We start from the raw sequence: 26,439 nt of genomic DNA, 5'->3' as shown, positions 1-26,439 counted from the left end.
AAAAACAACATGGTAGCCACACTGTGACTGCCCCACAATCGAATTGATACACACCCTGTCCCAATGTGTTGATTACGTGGCCCTCGCCAAAGCGCAGAAGCAGGATCCTGAGATCCTCGCTTACAGAATAGCTATCTCCAGTCTCAGGGTGGAGGATTTCCTGGTTGGCTCAGGTAACCTGGCACTGCTGTGTGACGCTTCTACTGGTAGTCCCCGCCCCATCGTCCCGGCTGGATGGAGGTGCCAGGTGTTCAAGGCCCCACCATCTGTGCCATGCTCAAAATGGTGGCCAATAGGTTTGTCTGGCATGGCCTTGTAAATGATAATGGCTGAACTGCCTAGGGGCCTGTTGGGAATTCATACCGCTCTGAAAGAGGACTTCAATGTCTCAGCGGCGGAGATGGTTTATGGCGCACTTTTAATAATCCCTGGTGAGTTCCTGGCCCCCACTAAATGCCCGAAAGACCTTGCAGCGACCCTCAAGAATCTGCCGCGAAAACTGGAGTCCTTGGTCCCGTGGCAACCACCACCACATGGTCAGCCCAAGCATAACGTCCTGAAGGACCTAAATACTTGGCAGTACATGTTTGTGAGGGGAGGCACACACAGACCACCATGACAATGACCTTATGAGCGGCCCTATAAAGTCATGAGAGACAATGGTTCCACCTTTGTTATCAACATCGGCGAGAGACTTTTACCATTGGCCACCTGAAACCGGCAAATCTGGACTGTAACGAGCCGGTCTCTACTGCGCCCCGCGATTCAGGGGCAGGCCATCTAAGGCTATGGAAAATAGCCTGGTTGTCGGTCCTGGGTTGGGAGTGGGGGGGGAGGGTTGTGTAGTGGCCTAAGCATGGAGACTCGGACCAGCCTGCAAAATGGCCGATGAACGCGGCAACTGCACAGTCCTGTGGGTGACATCAGGTGACCTCTACACAGTAAGAAGATTGGGAACTCTAGGGGGAAAACCAGCCAACCCGAGGTCGTTGCTCTGATGACGCAGGGCCCTGACACCAGAGCTAGGGGCCCATATAAATGCGACGGCCAAACTAATAAATCAGTCTCGTTTTATAAGGCTTTGGTGTGCATGTCGTTTTCTCCACGCTCATGTAGCACGTACGCTACAATAAAGTCTTGTTATTACCTATGTATTAGCATATATAAACTCAATAAAAATATTGGAAAGAGAAGCCTTTTACTCATTGTGTTTGTAGTGATTGGCAAGTGATGCGACTTCTGAGGAGTGGATTGTGGAGGCACACGTGGCCTCCCTGTCTGAAACTTATTCGGAAGCCGCACTACCTGCCAATTAAGGTTGGACTCCGGCCACCATTTAGTCCGCACCTTACCATTGGCTCATTTAAATGATTCATTGTTATTATTGGCCAGATTCTCAGCTCAGAACAGTATAAACATTGAGGCATACCACATTTCTTTCTCTCTGCTTCTTGGTTCAAATCCTGGACATCGTTCCACGCCAGGTTGCTGCTGTGGACATTGCGGCTAAGGTGTGAACTACACTTAGTTTAGCCATAGTACTGCAATAGATTAGAGCTTGCAGGGCGCTGCACTCCTGTTGGTACAGAAAATTGGGAGTGTGTTTGAAAGCCACTGTCTGTGAATTGTGTACACATGCAGGAGAGTGTGGTAGTGCAAGCAGCCACCAGTATCGGACTCCCTTGTGCCCCATGAGTCTGCTTACACCATTATAGTTTTTGTTTCATATTATGTAGAAGATGGACAACCATTAGTATCGGAGTTCAACCTGGGTGCGACGTGAATGTCTATATAGCTGTTAGGTAGTAGAATAATTAAGTATTGTTTGACGTCTTCCCCTGTTTGTCTCCCGTGTGCTCAATAAAGTTACCTTTGATTGTTAACACTTGTGTCCAGACTCGTCTTTCTGTGAAGCCACCAAACCTGATACTTTCCAAACACAACAAGGAGTTGCCTAATGGGAAATGACAGAGTCTGTGCTCACTGGACTTTAGAAACATGAGAGATGATCTTCAGAATTTTAAGATTTCAGTTTTGTTGTCAGAGTACATACAACCCTGAGATTCTTTTTCCTGCAGGCGAGGCAGAATGACCACTTATTGGCCATGCAAGAAAACGGTGCTCAATCTACACATGTAAGCAAATGGCTGGGTAATAGAGTGAAAAAAAAAATCAATTAAGTGCAAAAGTAAGAATCCTTGATTGAGTTTGTTGTTGAACAGTCTGATGGTAGAAGGGTAGCAGCTGTTCTTGAACCTGGTGTTGCAAATCTTGTGACACCTATACCTCTTTCCTGATGGTAGCACTGGGAACAGCGCATGTGCTGGGTGACGTGGATCCTTGAAGTTTGCTGCTGCTCTCCGACAGCAGTGCTCCCTGTTGATGTTCTTGATGGAGGGGAGAATTTTGCCTTCAATGTCCTGGGCTGTGTCCACTACCTTTTGGAGGGCTTTGCACTCAGGGGTACTCGTGTTCCCATACTAGACTGTGATTCAGCTGGTCAGCACACCTTCCACCACACATGTGTAGAAATCTGCCAGGGTTTCCAATGTCATACCAAACCTCAGCAAACACCTGAGGAAGTAGAGGCGTTGACGTGATTGCTTCACGATATCATTAGTGTGTTGCGTTCAGGAAAGATCCTCTTGTAAAATTAACTTAATTTCATAAAAAAATGAGGTCTTGATGGTGCCTGACAGACCAAGAACCTCAAGAGTGCCATATCGTGGGGGAATTTCGAGTCAGAGGCAATTTTAGAGGAAGGGGTTGTCCATTTAACATAGAGGTAATGAAAACTTCTCTCCGTGGGCTGTGAATCTTTGAAATGCTCTGCCCTAAACTGCGGTGAATGCCTAGTCATTGACAATATTCATAGCTGAGCCAAACAGATATTTAGTCAAAAGAACAGACCAGGGTTAGAGGAAACATGCAGGAAAGTGAGATGCAGTTAACTTTATGCCTACTTCAATACCAATCTAATTTTTTTTTTTGTATTAGCATGTTTTTGCAAAATCCTATTCCTCTGCTAGGTACTGGAGTAGACTAGAAGTTTTGCCACCATCTCTTCATCCTCAACCTATAACACAAAACATATTTCCAGCTGGAAAGGAACGAGGAGTGAAGGATAAAATTCTGTAGACACTGTGGAGAAATGCTAGAGGAACTCAGCTGCCTTGCAGCATCCATAGAAGGTAAAGATATATCACCAATGTTTTGGGCCTGAGCCCTTCATCAAAGTATAAGCAAAAAACAGGAAGGCATCTGAATACAGACTGAAGAATATTCAGACCAACAGCCAAAAGGTGTTCAATGGATATGATGAGGAAAGGTGAGAATTGATTTTGGCTTTGTGAAAGGATAGAGGGAAAAGGAGAGAGAGAGAGAGAGAGAGAGAGAGAGAGAGAGAGAGAGAGAGCAGGGGAAAGGTGACACAGGACAGAAGAAGGGGTGGAGGGGGGGTTAATGGAAACTGGAAAAGTTGATATTAATGCCATCTGGTTGGAGGGTTGAAAATCTGGTTGACTTTTCTATTTCCCATGCTGTGCCTGTGGGCATTGACTACCTGTCAACATTGACTACAAAATTGTACTGCTATCATAGCTGCCATGTGCCATCTGTGTCATGGGGTAGGCAATTTTGTCATGTACACCAGTTCCATGGTTGGAATTCCAATAATTGAAATCATGGGCCCAAGTCAAAGATGAGAAATCAGCAAAATCCTGTTAATGTAAAAATTGATATTTCAATTGTGGCAATCAAAGGAAGAAAAATAAAACTTTGATCTGGTGATTTTTTTTTAAAGCATGGCCAGGCTGGAAGAGATGGTTAATTTTAGTGGATTAGTACAACAGAAAAGAAAAATGAAGAGGACAGTGATAGATCATCAAATAAATTACTATCAGTCAGTAGTGAATCATAATGAAAATCTCCCGCAACCATTGCCTGTAGGAGAGAAGTAATGGAAAACCAAAACTGCATGATTTCAAAGATTAGTACTAAATATTTAAGTTTTGCTGCACCGCTATTGTTATAAAAATAAATGAAAAACACAGACAATTAGGGTAAAATGTTTCAGCGACCCAGGTCTATTAGAACAGTTTGTATCCAAACAGAACAGCTGCACTAACAAAATTCCTCTCAGCCAAACAAGCAATGCATGAGGTCTTTTGATGATTTTCCTTCCATTCAGTTGCAAGCATAATTCAACAGTATTTATTCGCAATGCTATTTAAAGCACTCAGTGAAGGAAGAGAGGCATTTTACCTTGCTCATCAAAAGCTGGCAACTGTTCAACTTTAAATGGAGTAATGTCACATGATTCTCAATGACTGTTTTTAAAATAGGGCAATTGCTGATTGAAAAATCCATTACGCAAGCAGAAGTGCTCATGTACTGGAAGAAGGAATTAAATTAAGTCTGCTCAAATATGGAATTTCATTGAATCAATCTTAATTACACATTTTGGTTAATCATGAGACGGATTAAACGTAGTGGCAACACGATTCCTAGATTATGCTTCTCCTGGTTCAAATAAAATTTGAGACTTCCTGCGTGAATTCTTGAAATGTTCCCCGAGCATTTCTTTTGCAATGAATTGAAATTGTACCTAGTTCAAAGAATTGCCTTATCTCATTGATTCATCAGGTGAGCATAACTCTCTTGAATCTTAAACTCCTAAAAGATCTAGAATGATGGCATAGCCGTTAGCATAACACTGTTACTCCCACTGTTCAAAATGTACTGTGGGTTGTAGGTCAATTGGGTGGTCACCTGATCCCTTAACACCAGCTCCATAGCCAAGAAAGCCCAACAGCGCCTCTACTTCCTGTGAAGGCTAAGTTCATCCTCACAACAATCTACAGTGGATGTATTGGGAGCATGCTGTGCCACTGCATCACCACCTGATTTGGAAGCTGAACCACCTTAAACTGCAAGACCCTGCAGAGGAGAATGAAGTCAGCAGAAAAGTTCATTGAGGCCTCTCTTCCTACCATGAAGGACATCTACAACACTCGATGCAGGCGAAAGACAATAAACATTGTGAAGGACTCCACAGACCCCTCACATAAACTGTACTCCCTTCTGTTCAGAGAAGGCAACAGTTTTTTTTCCATCAAGCCATCAGGCTCCTGAGTTTGCAGAACAAATGTGGGTAGTGTACTGTGGATTTTAACTGTATATGTCTTAATATTTTAATATTCCAACTTATATTTATGTAAATATGCTCTGTGGACCTGGGAAATGCTATTTCATCTTTATCATGTTAGCGTGGTATGAACGATAAATAAAGATGACTTGACTTGGGTGTAAATGGGCAGCATGGGCTCGTGTGCCGAAAGGGCCTGTTACCATGCTGAGTGTCTAAATTTAAATTAAAAAAAAAATTAATGATGGAACCAACTCTAAGGGAAGGACAAATATCAATTAAAGCATAGTGCTAAAGAGTTCCTACGTAATTTTATGACTGGCATATTACCCAGTTACAGTGATTTAAATCATATAATTACCAGTTCTAATACCATGCAATTTCACATAATTAATAACTACAACAAAGTTTGAAGTTATTGCATTTCCAGACCACTGGAAAAATGCTACAACTGTGTCATTATTATAAATTTTCCCCTTGTTATTTTCTCCAACATTCCTTCAGACCTGCAGGCAGATGAAACAAACCAAAGCTGCTTTTAAAGCAATGATAGAATCCTTAAACACAGCAAGTGTCTCATATCAGTTGTCTGAAAGGACTAACCTTTCAGCATTTTTTCCTATCCTTTTCCTATTTTACATAATAATTTCCCTTTTTCAAACACCTAATCTATTTATGTTTTTAGTTCTCATATGATTTCTGCTCCCTGCACAATATTTTCCAGAGCAATGCATGTTTTTAACAACTTAGTACAGTAAACATCTCTTCCAAATCTTTGTTTTGACTATGGTTTTCATTCATCCCTTGTACCACCAGCTTCCTGGTTAATGGTTTTTGGTTGGAGAAAATATAATGCAGGCATTTAGGCTGCCATCATATTTTTACTTGTTTGAAAACAAATTGTGTTCACTTTATGATGGTGCAAAGATTCGTGTCTAAGTCTAAAGGGAACTCAGCAGTAAAGCCCATACAGAAAATGAGGAAATACTCAGTAGATCAGGCAGCAGATGTGGAATTGGAACCAGAGATAACATTTCTGCAGAAATATTCGTGGTGGAAAAACTCAGAAATGGTGGAGGAACTCAACAGGTTTTGCAGCATCTATAGGAGGTAAAGATAATATAACCGACATTTTGGGTTTGAGCTGCCAAATTCCACTCAAATTCACTTGGACCATCTATAGTAACACTATTTCCTTTCTTGATCTCTCTGTCTCCCATCTCAGGAGACAAAAAAAAAGAAACGTCTCTGCCTATTCTTGGTGTGTTACGTTCACATATCTGTAAGAGGTCAGGAAAGATAGATAAAGTAGTCTCTAAGATTCATAGGCGCTTTCCTTTAACAGTAACAGCAGTGAATATAAGACAAAGGATCTTTGACCTAAAACATTAACTCTGTTTCTCTTCCCACATGCTGCCTGACCTGTTGTGTCTGCAGCATTTTCTGTTTTTATTTCTCTCATCTGCACACAATGTGGGCCCTGCATCAAAATTGGAACAGAGGTTCTGTCTGCCTGAGAGCTCAGAGTAGCAGACCAGAAGATGTTAGACGAGAATTTGAAACAATGACCCTCACATTCAGGGGTGCTTTCTGCCAGAGTCCTCTGTTTTCAACAGAGTCTTTTACTTTCACTAGTTTCTACCTTTAACTACCTCAGACTCATCCCAGGTATTTCCTGACTGAAGATCATCGGCCTCAAGGTTACTCATTGATATGTCAACGACAATTGTGGTGGAATAGCATGTTATGGAATGGATAATGACTGCATTCCCAAGGATATTTTGTTTGGTGAACTCACAACTGGGTCACACTCTGCTGTCATCAGCATGCCAGAAAAAGGATAGCTGTGAGCAAGGTAACATTTTGACAGACATAAAAGCAAGCTAGTGGGAAACAGACACTGATGGTTGGGATTCTGCAGATTGACTGTTCAGGAGGGCTTTAGAAGAGGCAAGGGAAATATGCCCAGTGTAAATGGTACAGCAGCTTCTCAGCAAACTGCCTTCATCTGCAGCAAGTACTGCTGCAGCAAAGGGACACATGGAGTTCACTGCCAAGGCACATAGCATTGTTCTGGATACTCAACCACAACTCAATACAAAAAAAAACATTGGGTCACACCAAAGGTATTGAGGAGTGTGGAGGAACAGAGAAATTTTAGAATGTATGCCCACAAATCTTTAAAGATAGAAGCCCAAATATATCAGGTGGTCAAAAGGTATTTGGGTGCTAGGCAAGGGGGTGAAATCAAGAACACAGTAGTGTTCTGCTCGAATTGTTTGAAGGTGGGATCAGGTTTGGTAACAAATAGACTCAATGCTTCCATTTGAGCCACACATCTTTTTTGGATGTTATGTGAAGTATTCACACAAGTTCAGGTTTGCCTATGACTTTGACATACTGACATACCAAAACATCTAGTGATAATTTTTGCAGTGTGAGAGGTTTACCTCAACAATGTTAGACTTAAGATATTGGGTGGCAAAGTTAGCACAGCAGTTAGCACAATGCTATTCCAGTGCCAGCGATCAGCACCAGGGTTCAAATCTCACGGTGTCTGTAAGGAGGTTGTACATTCTCCCCGTGTCTGCATGGGTTTTCTGGTTTCCTCTCAATGTTCAAAACTTACTGGGGTTGTAGGTCAATTGGTTGTAATTTGGTTGCATAGGCATGTGGGCTGAAAGGGTTCGTTACCATGCTGCATGTCTAAATTAAATTAAAAAAAATAAAATATATGCACTGAGAAAATAAAAAGGTAAAATGAAGGATAGAAGCTTTAGATAGCCAAAAGATTAAAATGAACTTTTATTTCCACTCCTGTATGCATGCAGAAGCAATATTTCTAATGAAAGCTGCTAGATTGGATTGTTGGAATTGGCCACAGAATTCTCATGTAAATTTGCTTTTTCAACTGCATTTGGATTTTAACAATAAATATCTCTGGTCATTGCCATCACACTGAGGCATAGAAGGGAAATGTGGTGTTCTTGCACAAGGAAGTACTGGTTGCAGATGCACGAAGAGTGATAACTGTCCACATCTTCATTTTTCTTGAAATCATATTTTGGAAGCTGTACATGCTATTGGTTTTTATAAGGGTAAGATATCATTAAAGTTCAACTTCAAGCAACATTGAACAGTACTAATTCTTCAATGAAATTCTGCCACTGCAGCCAGCAACAGTACTTGAAAAATTTGTGGGGGATCAATCAGACCAAAAGCCAATTGATGTTTACAAGAGGAGGCAAGGTCAATAATCTTATAAACAAAACATCAGAGTGAATGTTTCAAGAAAAGGACATTATGGAAACCCACAAATCAAGGAAGGACTAAATAAAATATGTTCAAAGAAAAAGAAAAAAAATGAGCTTGATATGACCGGCTCCATTTGCTCACTGATAAACCATCTGAAGTAAAACAGATGGAATCAAGGCAAACAACATTAAAACAACTGCTGTTCTTTGCTGATAGGTTATGGTTTTAAGTGTTCATTGCCCTTCAATTCTGGATGATAATAGTTAAATTAAAATTTTCCACAATAGAGAACCTATAATTTAGCGAAAAAAAATTCCCAGTGCTTCAGTGATATAAAACATTGATCTTAAACAAAAGGAGGAAATATTAAAAGGAAGGATTTATTAAAGGTATTGTGCAGTTTATAGACTAGGAGCTGAATGGGAAAGTAAACAATGTTTGAGCAAAGGAGAGGTATTCCAGAGGTTTAGGAGGAGGAGGTTTGCAACACCGCTAGTTACTTAAATTTGTAAGGGAAAAACTCAAGTGAGGTCTTTAAATGATTAGAATTTTAAAGACAAAGTGTGGGTAATAAAGGGTGGCACGGTTGACGTAGTGGTTAGCCTTTATAGTGCCAGCAATCGGGACCGGACCTGGGTTTGAATCCCACGCTGTCTGTAAGGAGTTTGTATGTTCTACCTCTGCATGGGTTTTCTCTTCGGGCTCTAGTTTCTTCCCACCCTTCAAGAACGAACTGTGGTGTAGGTTAATGGGGAGTAAATGGGTGGCATGGACTTGCAAGGCTGAATTGACCTGTGTATGTCGAAATTTAAAAAAAAATTCAAATCCAAGGCAGACAAGCAAAGACAAGAATAATGAGCCTGCGGGTGTGGAGAAGGCAGCCGAGTTTTGAATGAGCCAAGGTGTTGGGCAAAGCAGAAGATGATCATAAAGCAAATTTTGCTAATCATTTCTCCTGGACTTTCTCATCACTTTGGCATTGTACTGTCTGCTTCATACAATCGGTGGCCAGATTTGTAAAATTCACATTGGCAATACACAAATGTGACAGAGAAACTCAGGAGGCCATGCAACATACAAAGGAGTTAAAGGCTAACCGATGTTTTAGGACTGGGCTCTTCGACAGGAATTTGTCTACTTTTTTAAATTCCTGACAAAGGGCCCAGACATGTAAAATTGGTTACCCTGTACCTCCTATGGATGATGTGTGACCTGTTGAGTTTCTCCAGCATGTTTGTATATTGCACTTGACCCACAGCATCTGCGGATTCTCATATTTAATATATAAAAATTCACACTGGATTTTTTTTGAAAGATAAGCAATATCCCAATTGTTGTCTCCTAACATCTACACCTGCTACAGCAGGACTCAGGAGCCTTGCTATTTTTGTTATTCAGCTTAAAGTGATTCAACATGGCCTGCAGTCATGGCTTAAGCCTGCTGACTGAGTGGTATCTGCTAATGAAGAACAGGAGTGGGCCATTTGGCCCATGGTATTTCGCCTGTCTTGCTCGCCAGTTGCTCGTGACTTTTTAAAAAAATACCCTGCAGGAATATAACCTTGAAAAGCAGTCCAATACAAGAATGCCATAGGACCTAAACATTCCTTCCGATCAACTGATAAAGTACATTGAAATTTTTAAAAATGCACTATTATGTTCGGAAACTACTGTGGTTATGTCTAGCAAGGTTCCAAGATTCCTAAATTGGATAGCATATAACAATTGGAAATTTGATTCTGTAAAACTTACCAATTCTTTTTGAAATGTCCAAATGACAACAAAGGATAGAGATGATATCAAGAAAAGTTGCTCTGGTGAGGAAACAAGGATTCTGCCTACAAAAGAAGAAACCACAATCAACCAGCCATGAAAATTAATTACATGTAAACTTTGATCTTTTTCCAAGTACATAAGGTGGCTGTGAAAGCCACCCTCTGTCAGGCAATGAATAGAACAAATTGAATTTGTAATACCCATGTGAAAATATTTGGTGGGAGGGTCGGGATCAGGGTGAGGTGAGACAAAAGGGGACAAGGCAACAGTAGGGCTCTAAATTCATTTTGAAGTTTGTTAAATGAAAAGGTAATTAAATCAGATCCAAAGATTAAATGGTTCAGGAACTCGACTTAAGAATTCTTTTATTAACTTTTCTGGGATTTTGTATTCATGATGTTTTTATCATGTATAAAATCAGATCGATGGTTCCTGGCCAGATCAATGCTGAAAATATAACCTGCCCTTTGTTTTTCTGTCAAGATTTGTAGAACGCTTAAATTGTAAGTGGGCTTTACTAAACAGCTTTTTTTTTGTTTTTGATCGAATGCAATAGCAGATGTGTTCAGGTCAACCCCTCTCCCCCACCCCTCCCATCCACCACCCATCACTGGCAAGGAACAAAATACTTTTTGTTCCAAGATTACCAAAGTATTTGCAGTTGAAATAGTCCAGGATACATTTAAAACAAAAGTATGTTATTTTTTAGTCATGCTGCAGGGTTTTATTGCATTATTTTACAAAATATATGTATCAGTTGCCAAATTCCTTTCACCAGCAGATATCTGAGTCACTTAGATTTGGGACTAAATTGATACACAATGAGCAAAATGAATGAAACTATTTAAGTACTCACTGATGGAGGCTAGCAAGCAGAGGGAGCAAGTACTGTCCTTCCACCTTTTAAGCATTATGCTTAAAATCCAACCCAAATCTCAACTCTCATAAATAGCCATGAGTTATTAAGATAAGAGTCCTGGCAATTCCAGTCTGTCTTGAAGAAAGATACTGATATTTCATGGGTCCAAGAGTGCTGATAACTTATTCAGGGACCATATAGTTTACTTGTGCAAGAAATGGAAACATAGGAGAAACATTGGTTATGCAAAGGAAGCTCTTCTCTCCATTTAACAACTTGGCTATGTGTAGAGTTCAAAATGTCTTCTTGTCTAGCAACATTATGTCTGAAACTCGTGGGTGACAAGGTCAGATGTTTTAAATACAAACTGAGTTCAGATGTCCAACGGTTAGTATATCAACGTGCAAGTTTATCAAAGTGGAGAAAAGCTACACAATTATTGCAGGAATTTCATCCAAGTTCCTTGGCTCGGCCTTCCTTTATAAACATCAACAGGGCTTCTGCCAAAATAATACCAACACAATGAGAGTGGCTTGGATCAGGGTTAACATTTTCTTTTCAATAATTCGATGAATTTGCATAAGTCCATCAAAATATAGTTTCTTAGTGATTTTCAAAATTTCTTATACACACAAAGTGATGGCAAAAGAAAAGGCAATCGACAGGCAACTACATTCTTCTGGTGCTTGGGGGAAATTTGAGGTGCTAACACAATAATCAAGAAATTCCCCCACTCAAGGAAGTCCTCAGCATCTGAGGCTTCAGACCCATGTGATTGTGGAGTGCTCCTGCTCTGTGCCAATTTTGATTTGGAGCATAAATGATTGACACATGGAAGTTTCTTTCAGCTGAGTTTTCTTGTACATTATAATTTGCACGTCTATATTTTTTGCATCCCTATCATTATGGAACAAGCAGCTTTTATACATGTCTGATAATCGCTCTTTGTGTATAGATATATACCCCAACTTAAATGACTTTCATGCCACATTTCATATTATTTCAAGATCTAAGATAATATGTGGATTACTATGAGACAGGAATACACTGGGTACACTTTTTAAAAATTTATTGTCTCTTTTCAATTCACTTGAGCAAACTATTGTGGTTGTTTTTCTGGGCTGCAGTAAGATTTTCAGTTCTTATGCACATGGTCCAATGTACATGACAAGAAACTCATTGTCATTCTCAGACATATTTTCACGGAGCAAGCTGACCTCATAAGAAAGCTGCATATGCTCAGATCAGTTCTGCTCAGGTCCCTGCACTGAGCCAACAGCGAACATGCACAACTCCATCCCTTAAAGGGATTGTTGGCAAGAAGCCTCTCTAGACAGCTACAAGTTGTGTGACTGATGAGATGATAGAACAGGAGAGGGAATCAGAGGTTGCATTGCAGGTTCACTGACTGACAGAGGAACTGCACGAGGGGTACTATTAGCCGGACACACCAGGAGTCCTTCTGGGTGAACAGCATGAAGAGGTTAACTGTTGAGAATCCTGCTAGATGCGCGCCGACCATTGCCAAATACATCTTGTCAATACTATCACCTGCTCCTCAATTGTTTTGCCGCTGTGAGAGCTGGGGGAAAGTGGTGGCTCATAGGCACACGGAGGAGTACTGAAGCTCCGATCAGTAACTGAGATGATGGAGCCTTGCCGTGTGCTTCTTTGAAGAAGAAAAAGTCTTTTTGTTGCTTTAGGCCAAAAGTAAGCACCATTTACTTCAGCTTGTGATTATGATTTATTGACAAGCTTTCCAACCTTCAGGAAAGATAGAGCACATTTTTCAAATCAGGCTCGCCACTGAGCTTGTCTTAAATATGTTGGAGGTGTCCTGCTGTTTCATGGGGCGGGGGCACCTAGAGGCCCTGACATAAGTGATGTGCTGAATTTAATCTTTTTGTTTTTCTCCTATTAAATACACAAGCCCTCCCTATCTCTTCAATGAGATTAACATCACTAAGTTAGCCATAGATGTCAAGTTACAAAAAGGATGTTTAATTTCAAAAAATATGATTTACAGCATGGTAGAAGCCAATTCCGGCCATTTAAACCCAAGCCACCCAATCTCACCCAAATTAACCTCCAGCCCCGTACATTTTGGAGGGTTGGAGGAAACCGTAGCATGCAAAGAAAACCCTAACGTGGGGAGAATGTACAGACTCCTTACAGACAGCGCTAATAACCATGCCATCCAAGTTAACCTGTTACTTTTTCCCAAACATTCTGGTAACTGCTAGCAGTGTTCCTCAAATTCTCCTTCACCACAGGATGAGCAGAGGCAATCTTGGTGGAACAGATTTCAGATTTATGGTCAGAGTTCATACCTAACGTCACATACAACCCTGAGATTATTTTTCCTGCAGGCAAGGTAGACCTATCACATATTGGTAGTGAAAAAAAAAACTGTACACAACGTACACACATAAACAAATAAAGAAATATAAACAAACTGATAGCAATATAGAGTAAAAAAACAATAAAGTGCAAAAGTATGAGTCGTTCAATGAGTCCCTGTTTGAGTTTGATGTTGAGGAGTCTGATGTTGGAGGGATGCAGCCATTCCTGGACCTGGTGGTATGAATCTTGTGGCACCTACACTTCTTTCCTGATGGCAGTAGGTAAATGGTAAGATTAATAAACTGACAAAGGGTCTTCAATCATTAACACTGTGGCTGATGAGGTCAACACTGAAGTAAATGGAAAAATTATAAACATCAGGAACCTCACTATCCCCCCGACATACGTGTAGTAGCCAAGGGGAATACTGGGATGAAGTTATGACCATGCACACCATTTGTGAAATGGATAAACAGAGCCAAATGGCAGAGAGTGAAAATAAGCCACAGCAGATGATGGTTCATTTTTTTTAGAAACAGGAATAAATGAACCAAATCGGGACACAGCACTTGATCTAGATCAAGATCACTGAAAGTTAAAGAAGGCCATAACATTCTAAATTAACAAATGTTCAAACAGGAAAAAAACATGAAGACTGGGGGGGGGGTCATTAAATATTCAGTTAAGGAATCTAAAAGCTTATTAGATATAATGAATATTATACAAAATCTGTATCTGAGACAAACACCTCTGGCACCTGGTGGATGTTGGGATAATTTACTAAAAGAATCCAAAGAAATAAATGGAGCATGCAGATGCAGAAGACCAAGAAATGGCAGTGAACTTGGGCGATGTTTTGATATGTAAAATGAGAATTGCCACTCTGGACTTAACCAGGTATGCCCTATTGACCAAAAGCAAGACAATCTAACCCAGTTAATTACAATTTAACAGCTTCTTAACCCTCTGAAAGAAGGTGGAACAATCAAGCATTTTATACACAGCTCCCTAGGTCACCACAGCTACTCCCCAGACAGAATCACAGAGTTGATCCAGATGTCCAAGATGCCAGCAGAGTAGCAGCCCACAGTAACCTCTTCAGACCTGGTGTAAGTCTTTAAGCAAGGCACTGTGGACAATTTTTAATTGGAAAGAGATGGAAGGTTGAACGTGGTGAGACAATTGCTGCAATATAGAAAATGCCAAGCAATAACAAACCTTCTGGAAGAAACTGCAAAGCTGTACGGCCTCAACTGCGGTGAAGACCGATCCTTTGCTGTGGGGACCAAGCCTCTGCTGTGGGGACGAGGCCTCCAGTCTTCAGGGTCACCTATTGCTGGTGGCCGAGGTGGGACATTGTGGTGTGTTCTGTGAAGACTGTGCCGTGGTGTCTGGAGCATCAGCGTCATGAGCCTGGTTTGGGGGCCATGGAGGTTGCGCCGTCTTGGATCGCAGGGCCTTGTGGCAGATGGTGTCAAGGCTTTCAGGCTGCTATGGATGTGAACTATGTGGTGGTTTCTTCACTCAAGATATCGGACTTTTAATATCCGGAGTCTATTATATTGTAGCTTTTCTCTACTGTGCCTATTGTCTAGTATTTTTTTATTAATTACTGTATTGTTACATTGTTTTTATTCATTTTATGTAGCTTTGTGTAGGTTGTAGTCTAGTGTAGTTTTTGTTTTGCGTAGTAATAGTGAACTCATGTGTAGTATTGTGCTGTTTAATGTAGCCCCATGGTTTGGAGGAACATCGTCTGTTTTTTTTTAAACTGCGTACTGTATTTGCAGTTTGGTTTTAAAATAACAACTAAAAGCTACTTGAACTTGAGTTTTGAGCATCAAAGTTAAATGCAAGATAAGAAAAGAGGGCAACTGTCCTCTACAGAAATACATCATACAGCTGTGAAGGAGGTAAGCAAAACTGTGGTTACTTGTAAACTTATCTAGTGGCCAAAGTCATAACTAACACACTTTAAAACAAATCATCTCAGCCTCAGGACCCAACTTACATCAGAAAAACAGCATTCCTTTACGATGAGGAACTGGACAATTCTTGGGCAAACATATTTCGGTGTATTCAAGGTATAGAAATAAACTAGTACACAGAGACGTGATTCTTCGTTCATTCTTTATTACTAAACTAAAATGGTTCCCCACAGCCCACAATATTTGTACATATTATACGTGATGATGTCATATGCACGCAGACGTATATTCACAACCCTCTTCCCTCAAGCAAAATAAATGCTTCGTGAAAATTCCATATAGGCAGCACTTATACAAAAACTATGCTAACTACATAGTCATAAGCCAAATATTGGCTTACGGATTCATCTGTTTTCTGTAATAAAAATTGTGTCTTTCTGTGATAACCAGTGGCTCAGGACATAGATGTTCTTCTATTACAGCACACAACTCTGAAGTGCTTGTATTTGGTCTTTCAGGTGCTAACAGAGATTTCATCAGTTTAAATGTCTTACTTCTCACTTAGCTTAGAAATAGTACCCAGTCTTTGCTCAAAGCTGGTGTGTCATTAAAATTACGGGCAAGACACTGTTGATCAAATCTTTCGACATAGTCAAACCAGTCTTCTTCTGAGTTCTCCAATTTTCCGAACTGTCCCTCTGCCATTTTGAGTAGATTTTCCCGCCTCTTTTCCTTTGTTCTCTGTATTTGAGCCTGTGGGCCCACTGCTATGGTAGCCTTGCGTTTCTTCTTTAAATCGTCTCTCTGATTTTCGTAGCATAGAGTAGGTTCATTTTGATCCTTGTCGCCAATCTGTTGTGTATTCTAGGTAAAGAAATACACTAGCACATGGACAAGTGGTGATTCATTCATTCTTTATTACTAAACTAAGATGATTCCCCACAGTCTCACACACATGTGATGATATCATACACACGCAGGCGTATATTTACAATAAATATCTTTGGCTTGGCTTCGCGGACGAAGATTTATGGAGGGGGTAAATGACCACATCAGCTGCAGGCTCGTTTGTGGCTGACAAGTCCGATGCGGGACAGGCAGACACGGTTGCAGCGGTTGCAGGGGAAAATTGGTTGGTTGGGGTTGGGTGTTGGGTTTTTCCTCCTTTGCCTTTTGTCAGTGAGGTGGGCTCTGCGGTCTTCTTCAAATGAGGTTGCTGCCCGCCAAACTGTGAGGCGCCAAGATGCACGGTTTGAGGCGATATCAGCCCACTGGCGGTGGTCAATGTGGCAGGCACCAAGAGATTTCTTTAGGCAGTCCTTGTACCTTTTCTTTGGTGCACCTCTGTCACGGTGGCCAGTGGAGAGCTCGCCATATAACATGATCTTGGGAAGGCGATGGTCCTCCATTCTGGAGACGTGACCCACCCAGCGCAGCTGGATCTTCAGCAGCGTGGACTCGATGCTGACGACCTCTGCCATCTCGAGTACTTCGACGTTAGGGATGAAAGCACTCCAATGAATGTTGAGGATGGAGCTGAGACAACGGTGGTGGAAGCGTTCTAGGAGCCGTAGGTGATGCCGGTAGAGGACCCATGATTCGGAGCCGAACAGGAGTGTGGGTATGGAAATATATAGCGAAACACTAAAGACTGGAGACACAGTGAATCACAAATCATCTAAGGCATATCTCAAGGATAACTACTCTACTCACTCTACACCCATGATTGTGTGGTCTTGCGCAAATTAAATGCTATCTGTAAATTTGCTGATGAAACCAAGGCCATCAGCAGAATCACAGATTTCTGTAGAGGACAGTTGCCCTCTTTTTTTATCTTGCATACAGGAGGGAGACAGATCAGCTAGTTTAGTGATGTCGCAATGACAACCTTCCACTTAACGTTTGCAAAACCAAGGAGATCATTGTGGACTTCAGGAGGAAATCAGGAGAACACAAACCCGTCCTCATTGAGGCAGGGGAGAGGATCAAGAACTTCAAATTCCTAGGTGTCAACATCTCTGAGGATCTGTCCTGGAGCCTCCATGTTGATACAATCACAATCTCGTCAGCGGCTATACTTTCTGAGGAGTTTGAGGAGATTTGATATGTCACTAAAGACTCTCGAAAACCTCTGCAGGTGGAGAGCATTCTGATTGGTTGCATCACTGTCTGGTATGGAGATGCCAATGTTCAAGACAGAAATAAACGCCAGAGGGTTGTTAACTTGGCCTGCAAAGTCATGGACACCGGTCTTCACTCCATCGAGGTCACCTACAAGAGGCGTTGTCTTAAGAAAGCAGCCTCTCTATCCTCAGGGATCTCCACCACCCAAGCCATACCCTCTTCACTCTGCTACTATATGGAGAAAGGTACAGGAGACAGAAGATGAGCACTCAGTGGCACAAGAACAGCTTCTTCCCCGCTGCCATTTGATTCCAGAATAATCAAAGTTGTGTGCCTTACTTTTCATGCACTTTTATTTATTTTATAGTAATATCATAAGATGGTTTGCTCTATGACACTGCTACAAAACACCAAATTTCATGACTTGTTCATACAATAAATTCCGATTCTGATAGCTTAACAAATGGAAAGGAAAGAGGGTGGAGAACTGGAGGGAAGGAAACAGAGGGATAGAGAAGAGAGGGAGAACGGGGAGTGGTTAGCAGATACTAGAGTAGTCAATGTTAATGCCGTCAGCTTGGACAATGTCCAGACAGAATATTAGGTTTTGCTCCTCCAATTTATGGGTGGCTATGGTTTGGTTCTGCATGAGGCCATGGACAGATATGTCAGTGTGGGAGTAGTGGGGGGTCAGAATTGAAATGGTTGGCCACTGGGAAGTCCTGGTCATTGATGCAGACAGAGCCAAGGTTCTCAGCAAAGCGAATTCCTGGTGTGCGTCTAGTCTCTCCGATGTGGAGGAGATCACTTGAAAGGACTTTGGAGCCTGAACGGTGATGAAAGAAGAGGTGTGGGCACGTGTGGCACTTTCTACAGTAACAGGGGATGGTGCCAATGGAGAGATTAGTGGGGAGAGACGAGTGGAGGAGAGAGTCATGGAGGGAGCAGTCCTTATGTAAGGAAGAGAGGGGAAGATGTGTCTGGTGGTGGGATCATGGAAATATGTCCAAGTGGAAGTTTATGAAGGGAAAAATGTATAGTATGACTGAGATTCAATACACCTTTTGCTAAAATGATTAATGAGGATATTAAAATTGAAGCTTATTGGTGACTTTTGGACAGTGCTTCTAAAAAAATGTTAAACACACAATATCTGTAAGACAGCAGCCACAGTAGATTAAAATTATGAGATTCCACGACATGTTTTGATCAAGTAAATAAGAATGGACTAGTTTCCCCAGCTCAGCCATTCTAAATCGCTTTTTGTCTATAGCACCCCCCTGCAAGGAATCTGCTCAAAGATGATGGGCCCCTTTCCCTGTGAAGCAGTCAAATTTTGGTTTCCTCGGAACTTCTCTCCTACCGACGACATAAAAGTTTTTATGTTACATTAAGTGAAAGAAAACAAGGCTATCCCCCTCATAATTTTAAATACCTCTCTCAAATCTCCCCTCATTCTTCTATGCTCCAGGGAATAAAGTCCTAATCTGTCCTGAACCAGTATCTGAAGTCCAGGTGACATCCTAGTAAATCTTCTCTGCATTCTTTCTATCTTATTGATATCTTTCCTGTAGTTAGGTGACCAAAATTGCACACAATACTCCAAATTTGGCCTTACCAGTGTCTTATACAACTTTGCCATTATATCTCAATTCCTATATGAAGGGCAATATGCCAAAATATCTCTTTACAACGCTGTGGCACCACTTTCAGGGAATTATGCTTCTGTGTTCCCAGATCTCTCTGTTCTAACGCACTCCTCAGTGCCCTATCATTTACTGTGTATGTCTATTCTTGGTTAGTCCTTCCAAAATGCAACACCTCACTCTTGTTTGCATTAACTTCCATCTGCCATTTTTCCAGCTGGTCCAAATCACTCTGCAAGCTTTGAAAACATTCGCTGTCCACAATGCCTCCAATCTTAACGTCATCTACAAACTTGCTGATCCAATTTACCAGTTTATCATCCAGATCATTGATATTGATGACAAACAACAATTGACACAGCACCCATCCCTGAGGCACACCACTAGACACAGGCCTTCAGTCTGAGAAGCCATGATCCACCAGTACTCTCTGGCTTCTCCCATCCAGCCTTTGTTGAATTCAGTTCACTACTTCACCATGAATACCTAGACAATATCCACTGCCTTTCCTTCATCAACTTTCCTGGTAACCTCTCCGAAAAACTATAAAATTGGTTAAACATGAACTATAATGCACAATGCCTCATTGACTATCCTTAGTCAGTTTCTGGCTCTCCAAATTGTATATCCAATCTCTTAGAACACCTTCCAATAATTTACCTACTGATGTCAGGCTCACCAGACTATCATTTCTAGGGTTACTTTTGGAGCCTTTTTTAAAGAATAGAACAACGTGAGCTACCCTCTAATCCTCCGGCACCAAATTTCAAATATTTCTTTTAAGGACATTTCAAATATTTATTTTATAAGCCCCTGCAATTTCTACACAAGCCACCCGATTTATCCACCCTTATTTGATTTAAGGCCACAAGCACTTCCTACTCTTTAATGTGTATAGGTTCCATGACATCACTGCTTGCTCTCTTTAATTCCCTTGATTCTACGCCCGTTTCCTGAGTGAATATTGATTAAAAAAATTTAAGATTTCCCCCATCTCTTTTGGCTCCATATAAAGCCGACCACTCTGATCTTCAAGGGGATCAATTTTGTCCCTTGATATCCTTTTGCTTTTAATATTCCTGTAGAAATCCTTAGGATTTTCAAAGCAACCTAATGTCTTCTTTTAGGCTTCCTGATTTCTTTCTTGAAGTTTTTCTTGCATTTTGTATACTTCTCAAGTGCCTCATTTGCATCATATTGCCTATACCTTCTATACACTTCTCTCTTCTTCTGAACTATATACCCAACCACCCTTGAAAACCAAGGTTCCTACTGCCTTCTAACCTTGCCTTTGATCCTGACCAAAACACAAAAACTCTGTATTCTCAAGATTTCACTTTTGAATGTTCTCCACTTAGCTTGCACATCCTAGCCCCAAAACAACCAGTTTTGCACTCTCTCTAGTCAGTACCTCTATATATTGATTTAGATAACTTTTATAAACACATTTGACAAATTGTAATCAATCCAGCCCTTTTACAAACACTAAAGACATTGAACTGCATGAATGATAAGAATGGGGCAAGGATTTTGCTGCAACTCTACATCCTTCTCTGCAATTGGATTCTGGACTTCTTGTCAGTCCAGGTTGGTAGCAAAATCTCAAGTCTCATCATGCAGAGGCACTGGTGCACCTCAGGGCTGTGTGGTCAGTCCACTGCTGTTTATGCTTCTGACGCACAACTGTACTGCCAGATACCATTCAAACAGAATCATCAAATTTGTGGGCAGTAGATGAATCAGATTACAGAGAGGAGGTTGGTGCAAGAATAAAAAACATGAGTGTCAATGTGGACAAGACAAAGGAAATGATTGTGAACTTCAGGAGGATGAAGGTCAACCATTTTCCATTACACATCAATGGTTCCATGGTGGAGAGCATAATATTCCTTGGTGTTCATATAAAGGATGACTTATCCTGAACCCTCAACACCTCATTAGTCAGGAGGTAAAGCAGCACCTACACTTTCTAAGGAGGTTGAGGTAGACAAGGCCACCGGTCCCCATCTTGTCAACTTCTTACAGGAGCACAATTGAGAGTGTTCTGTCTGGCTACATCATTGCATAGTTTGGAAGCTGCAAAGCATCAGACCATAGGTCAGTACAGAGGATCATCAAAATGGCTGAGAACTGGGGTCTCCTTTTCCTTTGTTGATAACATTTACCAGGAGAATTGGTTAAATAGGGCTCAAATAATAATAATTTTTTTCATTTGACACCCAGCATCTTTGATCTACTGTAATCAAGAAGGAGCTACAGGAGCATCAAAATCAGGATTGCTAGGCTGGGAAATAGCAGGCTGTGAGATTGATGAACAGTATCCTGTAACTGAGCAAATCATCCCAAATATTTATACGGGTCGAGTACCCCTTATCCGAAAATCAGAAATCTGAAACTTTTTTAGTGCTTACATGACGCCACAAGTGGAAAATTCCACACTTGACATCACTTGCCTAAGTGGGGCCCTGACGCCCTGCTGATGCCAGTTTATTACTAACCATTGTCACTGCCAGATCTATGTGCATGACTCACTGTGATGACTCTGGAAGAAACTTTTAAAAAGCCACTCAGCAGAATTTCCAGTATTTGGTGCTGAATTTATCTTCTTTTGTGAGCAGTGATCAAGTTTTTTTTTGGTAAGTACAAAATAATTTTTTCTTGTGAAATCTGAAATTTATCTCCACATAAAATGCCATGTTTGAGTGTAACATGACCAGCAACATTATTGCGTTGAAAAAAATAAAATAAAATAACCCCTTTGATCAAAACACAGCAACGTAGATGGAGATTGAAAGCCTGACGCTGTTTGTTGTTGTTGTTTACAGCTGATAGAGGTATTCTCCTTATGCTACTGTGCTGCTTAGTTACCTGAAACACATTATTCCAAAAAAATCCAAAATCTGGAACACTTCTGGTCCCATGCGTTTCAGACAAGGGGTACTCGACCTGTATATATTTAATTTAAATTATATTTTTATGTATGTATGTGATTATACTGGACAATGAAGATTTTGCTGCCTGAACACTTTTGGATGTATCTTTTGGATTTTGGACTGCTCGTCCTGAAAATCTCCTTAAAATTTTCCTTTCACATACCATTTCTTAGATATAATCTACTTTTTTTCCTTGTCACATTTTTAACATGTTTCAAGCATACAAAACTATGAAGTGCAACATGTAATTGAAAATTTATTTTCTGAATTCACACTAGAATTTCTTCCCTGTTAATCTTGGTGCAGTCAGTGACAAATATGGTGAAATGTTTCACCAGGACATTTCGACCATAGAAAAGCAGAATCAGGGCATCTGAAATCCATCAATGCTGGCCATCTATTGTTGGACATTGACATGGGAGGCATCAGATGCTGAGTACAAATGAAAATTCACAGCAAAACATTTCCAGGTCTGTTGAATGAATGCAATGTGTCAGCATCATTATGTCCTCCATAATGTTTGGAACAAAAACATTTTTTTCCTTTCATTTGCCTCTTTGCTCCACTTATTTAAATTTGTAATTAAACAATTTACATGTGATTAAAGTGCACATTCCAGATTTTATTGAAGGGTATTTGTGAACATGTCGGCTCGACCCATGTAGAAATTACAGCACTTTTTATAAATTGTCCTCTCATTTCTGGGTACCATAATATTTGGGACATAGCAATGGTATGTATTTTAAAGTAGTCATGTTTTGTATTTTGTTGTATATCCATTGCATGCAATAATTACTTAAAACCTGTGATTCAGAAACATCACCAGGTGTTGAGAATCTTCTCCGCCAGGCCTCAACTGCAGCCATTTTCAGCTCCTGCTTGTCCCTTTAATTTTTCTCTTTGGCAGATGGAAGGCATGCTCCATTGGATTTAAATTGAGTAACTGACTTGGACGTTCAAGAATTTTTCCAGCTTTTAGTTTTTAAAAACTCCTTCGTTGCTTTCGCAATATGTTTGGGATCATTGTCTTGCTGTAAGATGAAGTGCCGCCCAATGAATTTGGAAGCATTTACTTGAATTTGAGCAGATAAAAGTGTCTCTAAACTCCTCAGAATGTATTTTCTGACTGCCGTCAGAAGTTACATCATCATTGGAGAGAATTGTGCCAACACCTGTGGCAGTCGTACAAGCGCCCAGTCCTTAACACCCCCACCACCATGTTTCACAGTTGATGTGGTATGCTTTGGGTCTTGGGCAGTTCCTTTATGCTTCCACACTTTGCTCTTGCAATCCCTCTGATACAGATTAATCTTGGACTCATCTGTCCAGAATTCTGCAGGCTCTTTTAAATATTAATTGGCAAACTGTAATCTGGCCATCCTTTCTGTGGCTAACTGGTGGTTTGCATCTTGCAGTGTAGCCTCAGTATTTCTCTTTATGAAATCTTCTGCGGACAGTATCATTGACATGTCCACACCTGCCTCCTGAAGAGCTTTTCTTATCTATCAGCAAGCCGTTGTGCATTTTTCTTCATTATGACGAGAATTCTTCTGTCATCAACAATGGCTGTCTTCCTTGTCATACCAGTCCCTTTGAAATTACTGAGCTCATCAGTACACTCTTTATTCTTGCCATGTTCCAAACAGTTGATTATGGTAATCCTAAGGTTTAGGCAATGAGTCTTAAAGTTTTATTCTTGTTATTTTTTCAGCCTCATTATGGCTTATTTGACTTTAATTGGCAACTACAAAATTCAAAAGTGATCAAAAACTTAGAAGCAAATCTTGCTTTCTTATACCCGCACTAATGAAGCAATTAAAATCATACCTGAGAAACAAAGACCTGTGAAGCCAATTGTTTCATACATTATGGTGCCCTGAAATGGGGGAACTATGTATAAAAAGTGCTGTAATTTCTATTATGGTCAAACCAAAATGCATACAAATATCCTTTAATAAAATCTGGAATGTGCACTTTAATCACATGTGAATTGCTTGAATACAAATTTAAAACTTTGGAGTACTGGGACAAATAAATGAAAAAAAAAACATCTTTGTCATAAACATGATGGAGGGCACTTTTACTAAATTTAATAAAGGTTAATTTAATGTTTCTCCAACTTCTTAAGTGATACAGCAAATCTGAAATTACCTTTGTGTTCAGCTTGAAGTTTTCTGTCATAATCCCCAATTTTTTTTTCAGGAAGCAAAGCTTTTGAAAAAATCTGTTGTCAAGCCACCTTTATTTGTCATTCATACCATGCATTTCATGGTAAATATGAGGTAGCATTTCTTCATGATCATGTAGCAGATTTACATAAATATAAGTTAAAATATTAAGAGATAAACAATAAAAGTCCACGGTACACCATCCACATATGTTCTGGGAATTCAGGAGCCTAAGGGCTTGGGGAAAAAAATGTTGCCCAATCTGGACGTAAGGACCCGAGTTCTACGGAACCTCCTATCAAATGGCAGAAAGGAGAGAAGTTTACATGAGGGGTGTGTGGAGCCATTCACAATTTTTATTGCTTTCCACTTGCACTGAGTGTTGTAGATGTCTGTCATGGTAGGAAGAGAGCCCCCAATGATCTTTTCCGCTGACTTCACTATCCTCTGCAGGGTCTTGCGGTCTGAGGTGGTACAGCTTCCAAACCAGACAGTGATGCAATTTCTCGGAATGTTTTCAACACATCTTCTGTAGAATGTAGTGAGGATGGTGAGTGGGAGATGAACTTTCCTCAGCCTTTACAGGAAGTAGAAGTGCTGCTAGGGTTCTTACTCCAGTGCTATTATGTAGCGTATTGTGTGTGTATGTGAGTGCATCGTGATATGCAGAAATGCTGCTCCGTCAGGATGTATATGTACAGTCGTATAGTGATAAACTTGAACTTGGACAAGTCAATTCAATTTTATAGGTTAAAAAATAAATGTTGTGACATTGGACTGAATATTGTTCTTTGGGACCAAAGATAGTTTCCATCTCATCCTGTGGAAGTTCCATAGCATTTTTTTCCACTCCAATTTTCCTTTTGCAGTATGGGATTGTGCTGTGCAATTTCTTCCCTCCTTCAACTAAATTATTTCTGAGAGAATTATAAACAAAGCACAAATTGTCCCATCCTCACGTGCATAAATCTCAAGCTCTCTCAAAATTAGAAAGACACAGGGCTTATTTTCTGACAAGACACAAAAGGCCAGCACAAAATACTTGTATGAATTATATCCCAGGGCAAAATAGGCTTTGATAACGTGAATTCATGCTTCCAAAAATAATACACAAAGGAGCCAAAAGGGTACAAGTGATACAAGACAGATGTTTCCTATAGTTTTCCAGCAAATTATTTGTACTGAGTTGAAACTAAGCCCTGAACAGTTGTTAAAATGGCACCAGAGTCGCACTTTGAACTTTCTGGCACACACAACTTCACTAAATATATTTTAACCTTCATTCAGAATGAAAATAGGCTTTGATGTACAACTGGATATTTAAAAAGCTTAGCTTGATTTTTTTTAATATAAAGTGCCTCAATAGAATTTATCGTATCATGTATCCACAATCCTTGGAATTGGATCCAAAATGCTGCTCCCACTTCGCAATAAAGCAGGATCCAAGGTATATATATCAGGTTACACTTTGTTTTAAATCTGGTCTATTTGAAAGACCTAAAATTATTATGGGAGGCATGGAGAAAAAGTTGAAATTTAGAAACACAGTTGGAGATGGGCGTTCTATTAATTTCAGACTTCAGTTTTTTTTAAACAATGTTAAAATATTACATATTTCAAATTCAGGTTACCTAAATTGATATAATAAAAGTCTGCTTTTACATTTTTAAATATTTAAATTCTCAACCACTCTTCGAATGGAATTCAGCCTTCTATGCTCATCATTAACACTGAAACCTTGTAGCTTTTCAGCAGAAGGGCGTCAGAATTCCACACTATTTGTTCACAAAAGTAACAGAATAAAACTCTGAGCTATTAATGTATTATTGCTTAAAATAAATATTTTGTCTGTGTTCAGGAAAGCACATTCCATTTGCTGTGGGGCATCTAAACATGCTGGTGTGATTACATATTGCTTTCAATCCACTTCTTAATTTATTCATCTGCTTTTAAAATCCTACACTTGGCAATCTTAACAGACATTCAATGACTTAAAGATCTTCAGTTTGTTAATGTGCTGGTATAGAAGTTGTTGTTACCATGTACCAAATGAATAGAAAGCACATAGTTTGTAATAGATCAGTTACCATCCATGATGACATCCACAGATCCCTCACCATACTGAATACAGAAGTACCTGGTGGATGATGCTTCTTGGTCTTTACCTTTGGTTTTCAGCATTAGCCTAGACTTATGAATTATCCAAAAGCAGCTGAATGCATTGACACATTCTGACACTTATACAATAATGTGGAAGATCA

At 40.3% G+C, this 26,439-nt stretch overlaps 1 protein-coding gene across 8 annotated transcripts in view; it reads right to left on the bottom strand.

The window, feature by feature from the left end:
- Positions 1 to 26,439, bottom strand: part of thada (THADA armadillo repeat containing) — a 466,325-nt gene that overhangs the window by 126,838 nt on the left and 313,048 nt on the right. For all 8 annotated transcript variants that reach the window (XR_011355652.1, XM_069931122.1, XM_069931123.1 and 5 more), the window contains one exon: positions 10,154 to 10,239. Coding sequence is in view for 7 of the 8 variants with exons in the window: in XM_069931122.1 (XP_069787223.1) it covers positions 10,154 to 10,239 (86 nt within the window). In the remaining variant the exon portion in view is untranslated. The remainder of the gene's footprint in view (positions 1 to 10,153; positions 10,240 to 26,439) is intronic.

This window comes from Narcine bancroftii, chromosome 4, assembly GCF_036971445.1.
Source record: "Narcine bancroftii isolate sNarBan1 chromosome 4, sNarBan1.hap1, whole genome shotgun sequence".
In the NCBI taxonomy this organism is placed as follows: domain Eukaryota; kingdom Metazoa; phylum Chordata; class Chondrichthyes; order Torpediniformes; family Narcinidae; genus Narcine; species Narcine bancroftii.
This window is presented reverse-complemented; position numbering and strand designations above follow the sequence as displayed.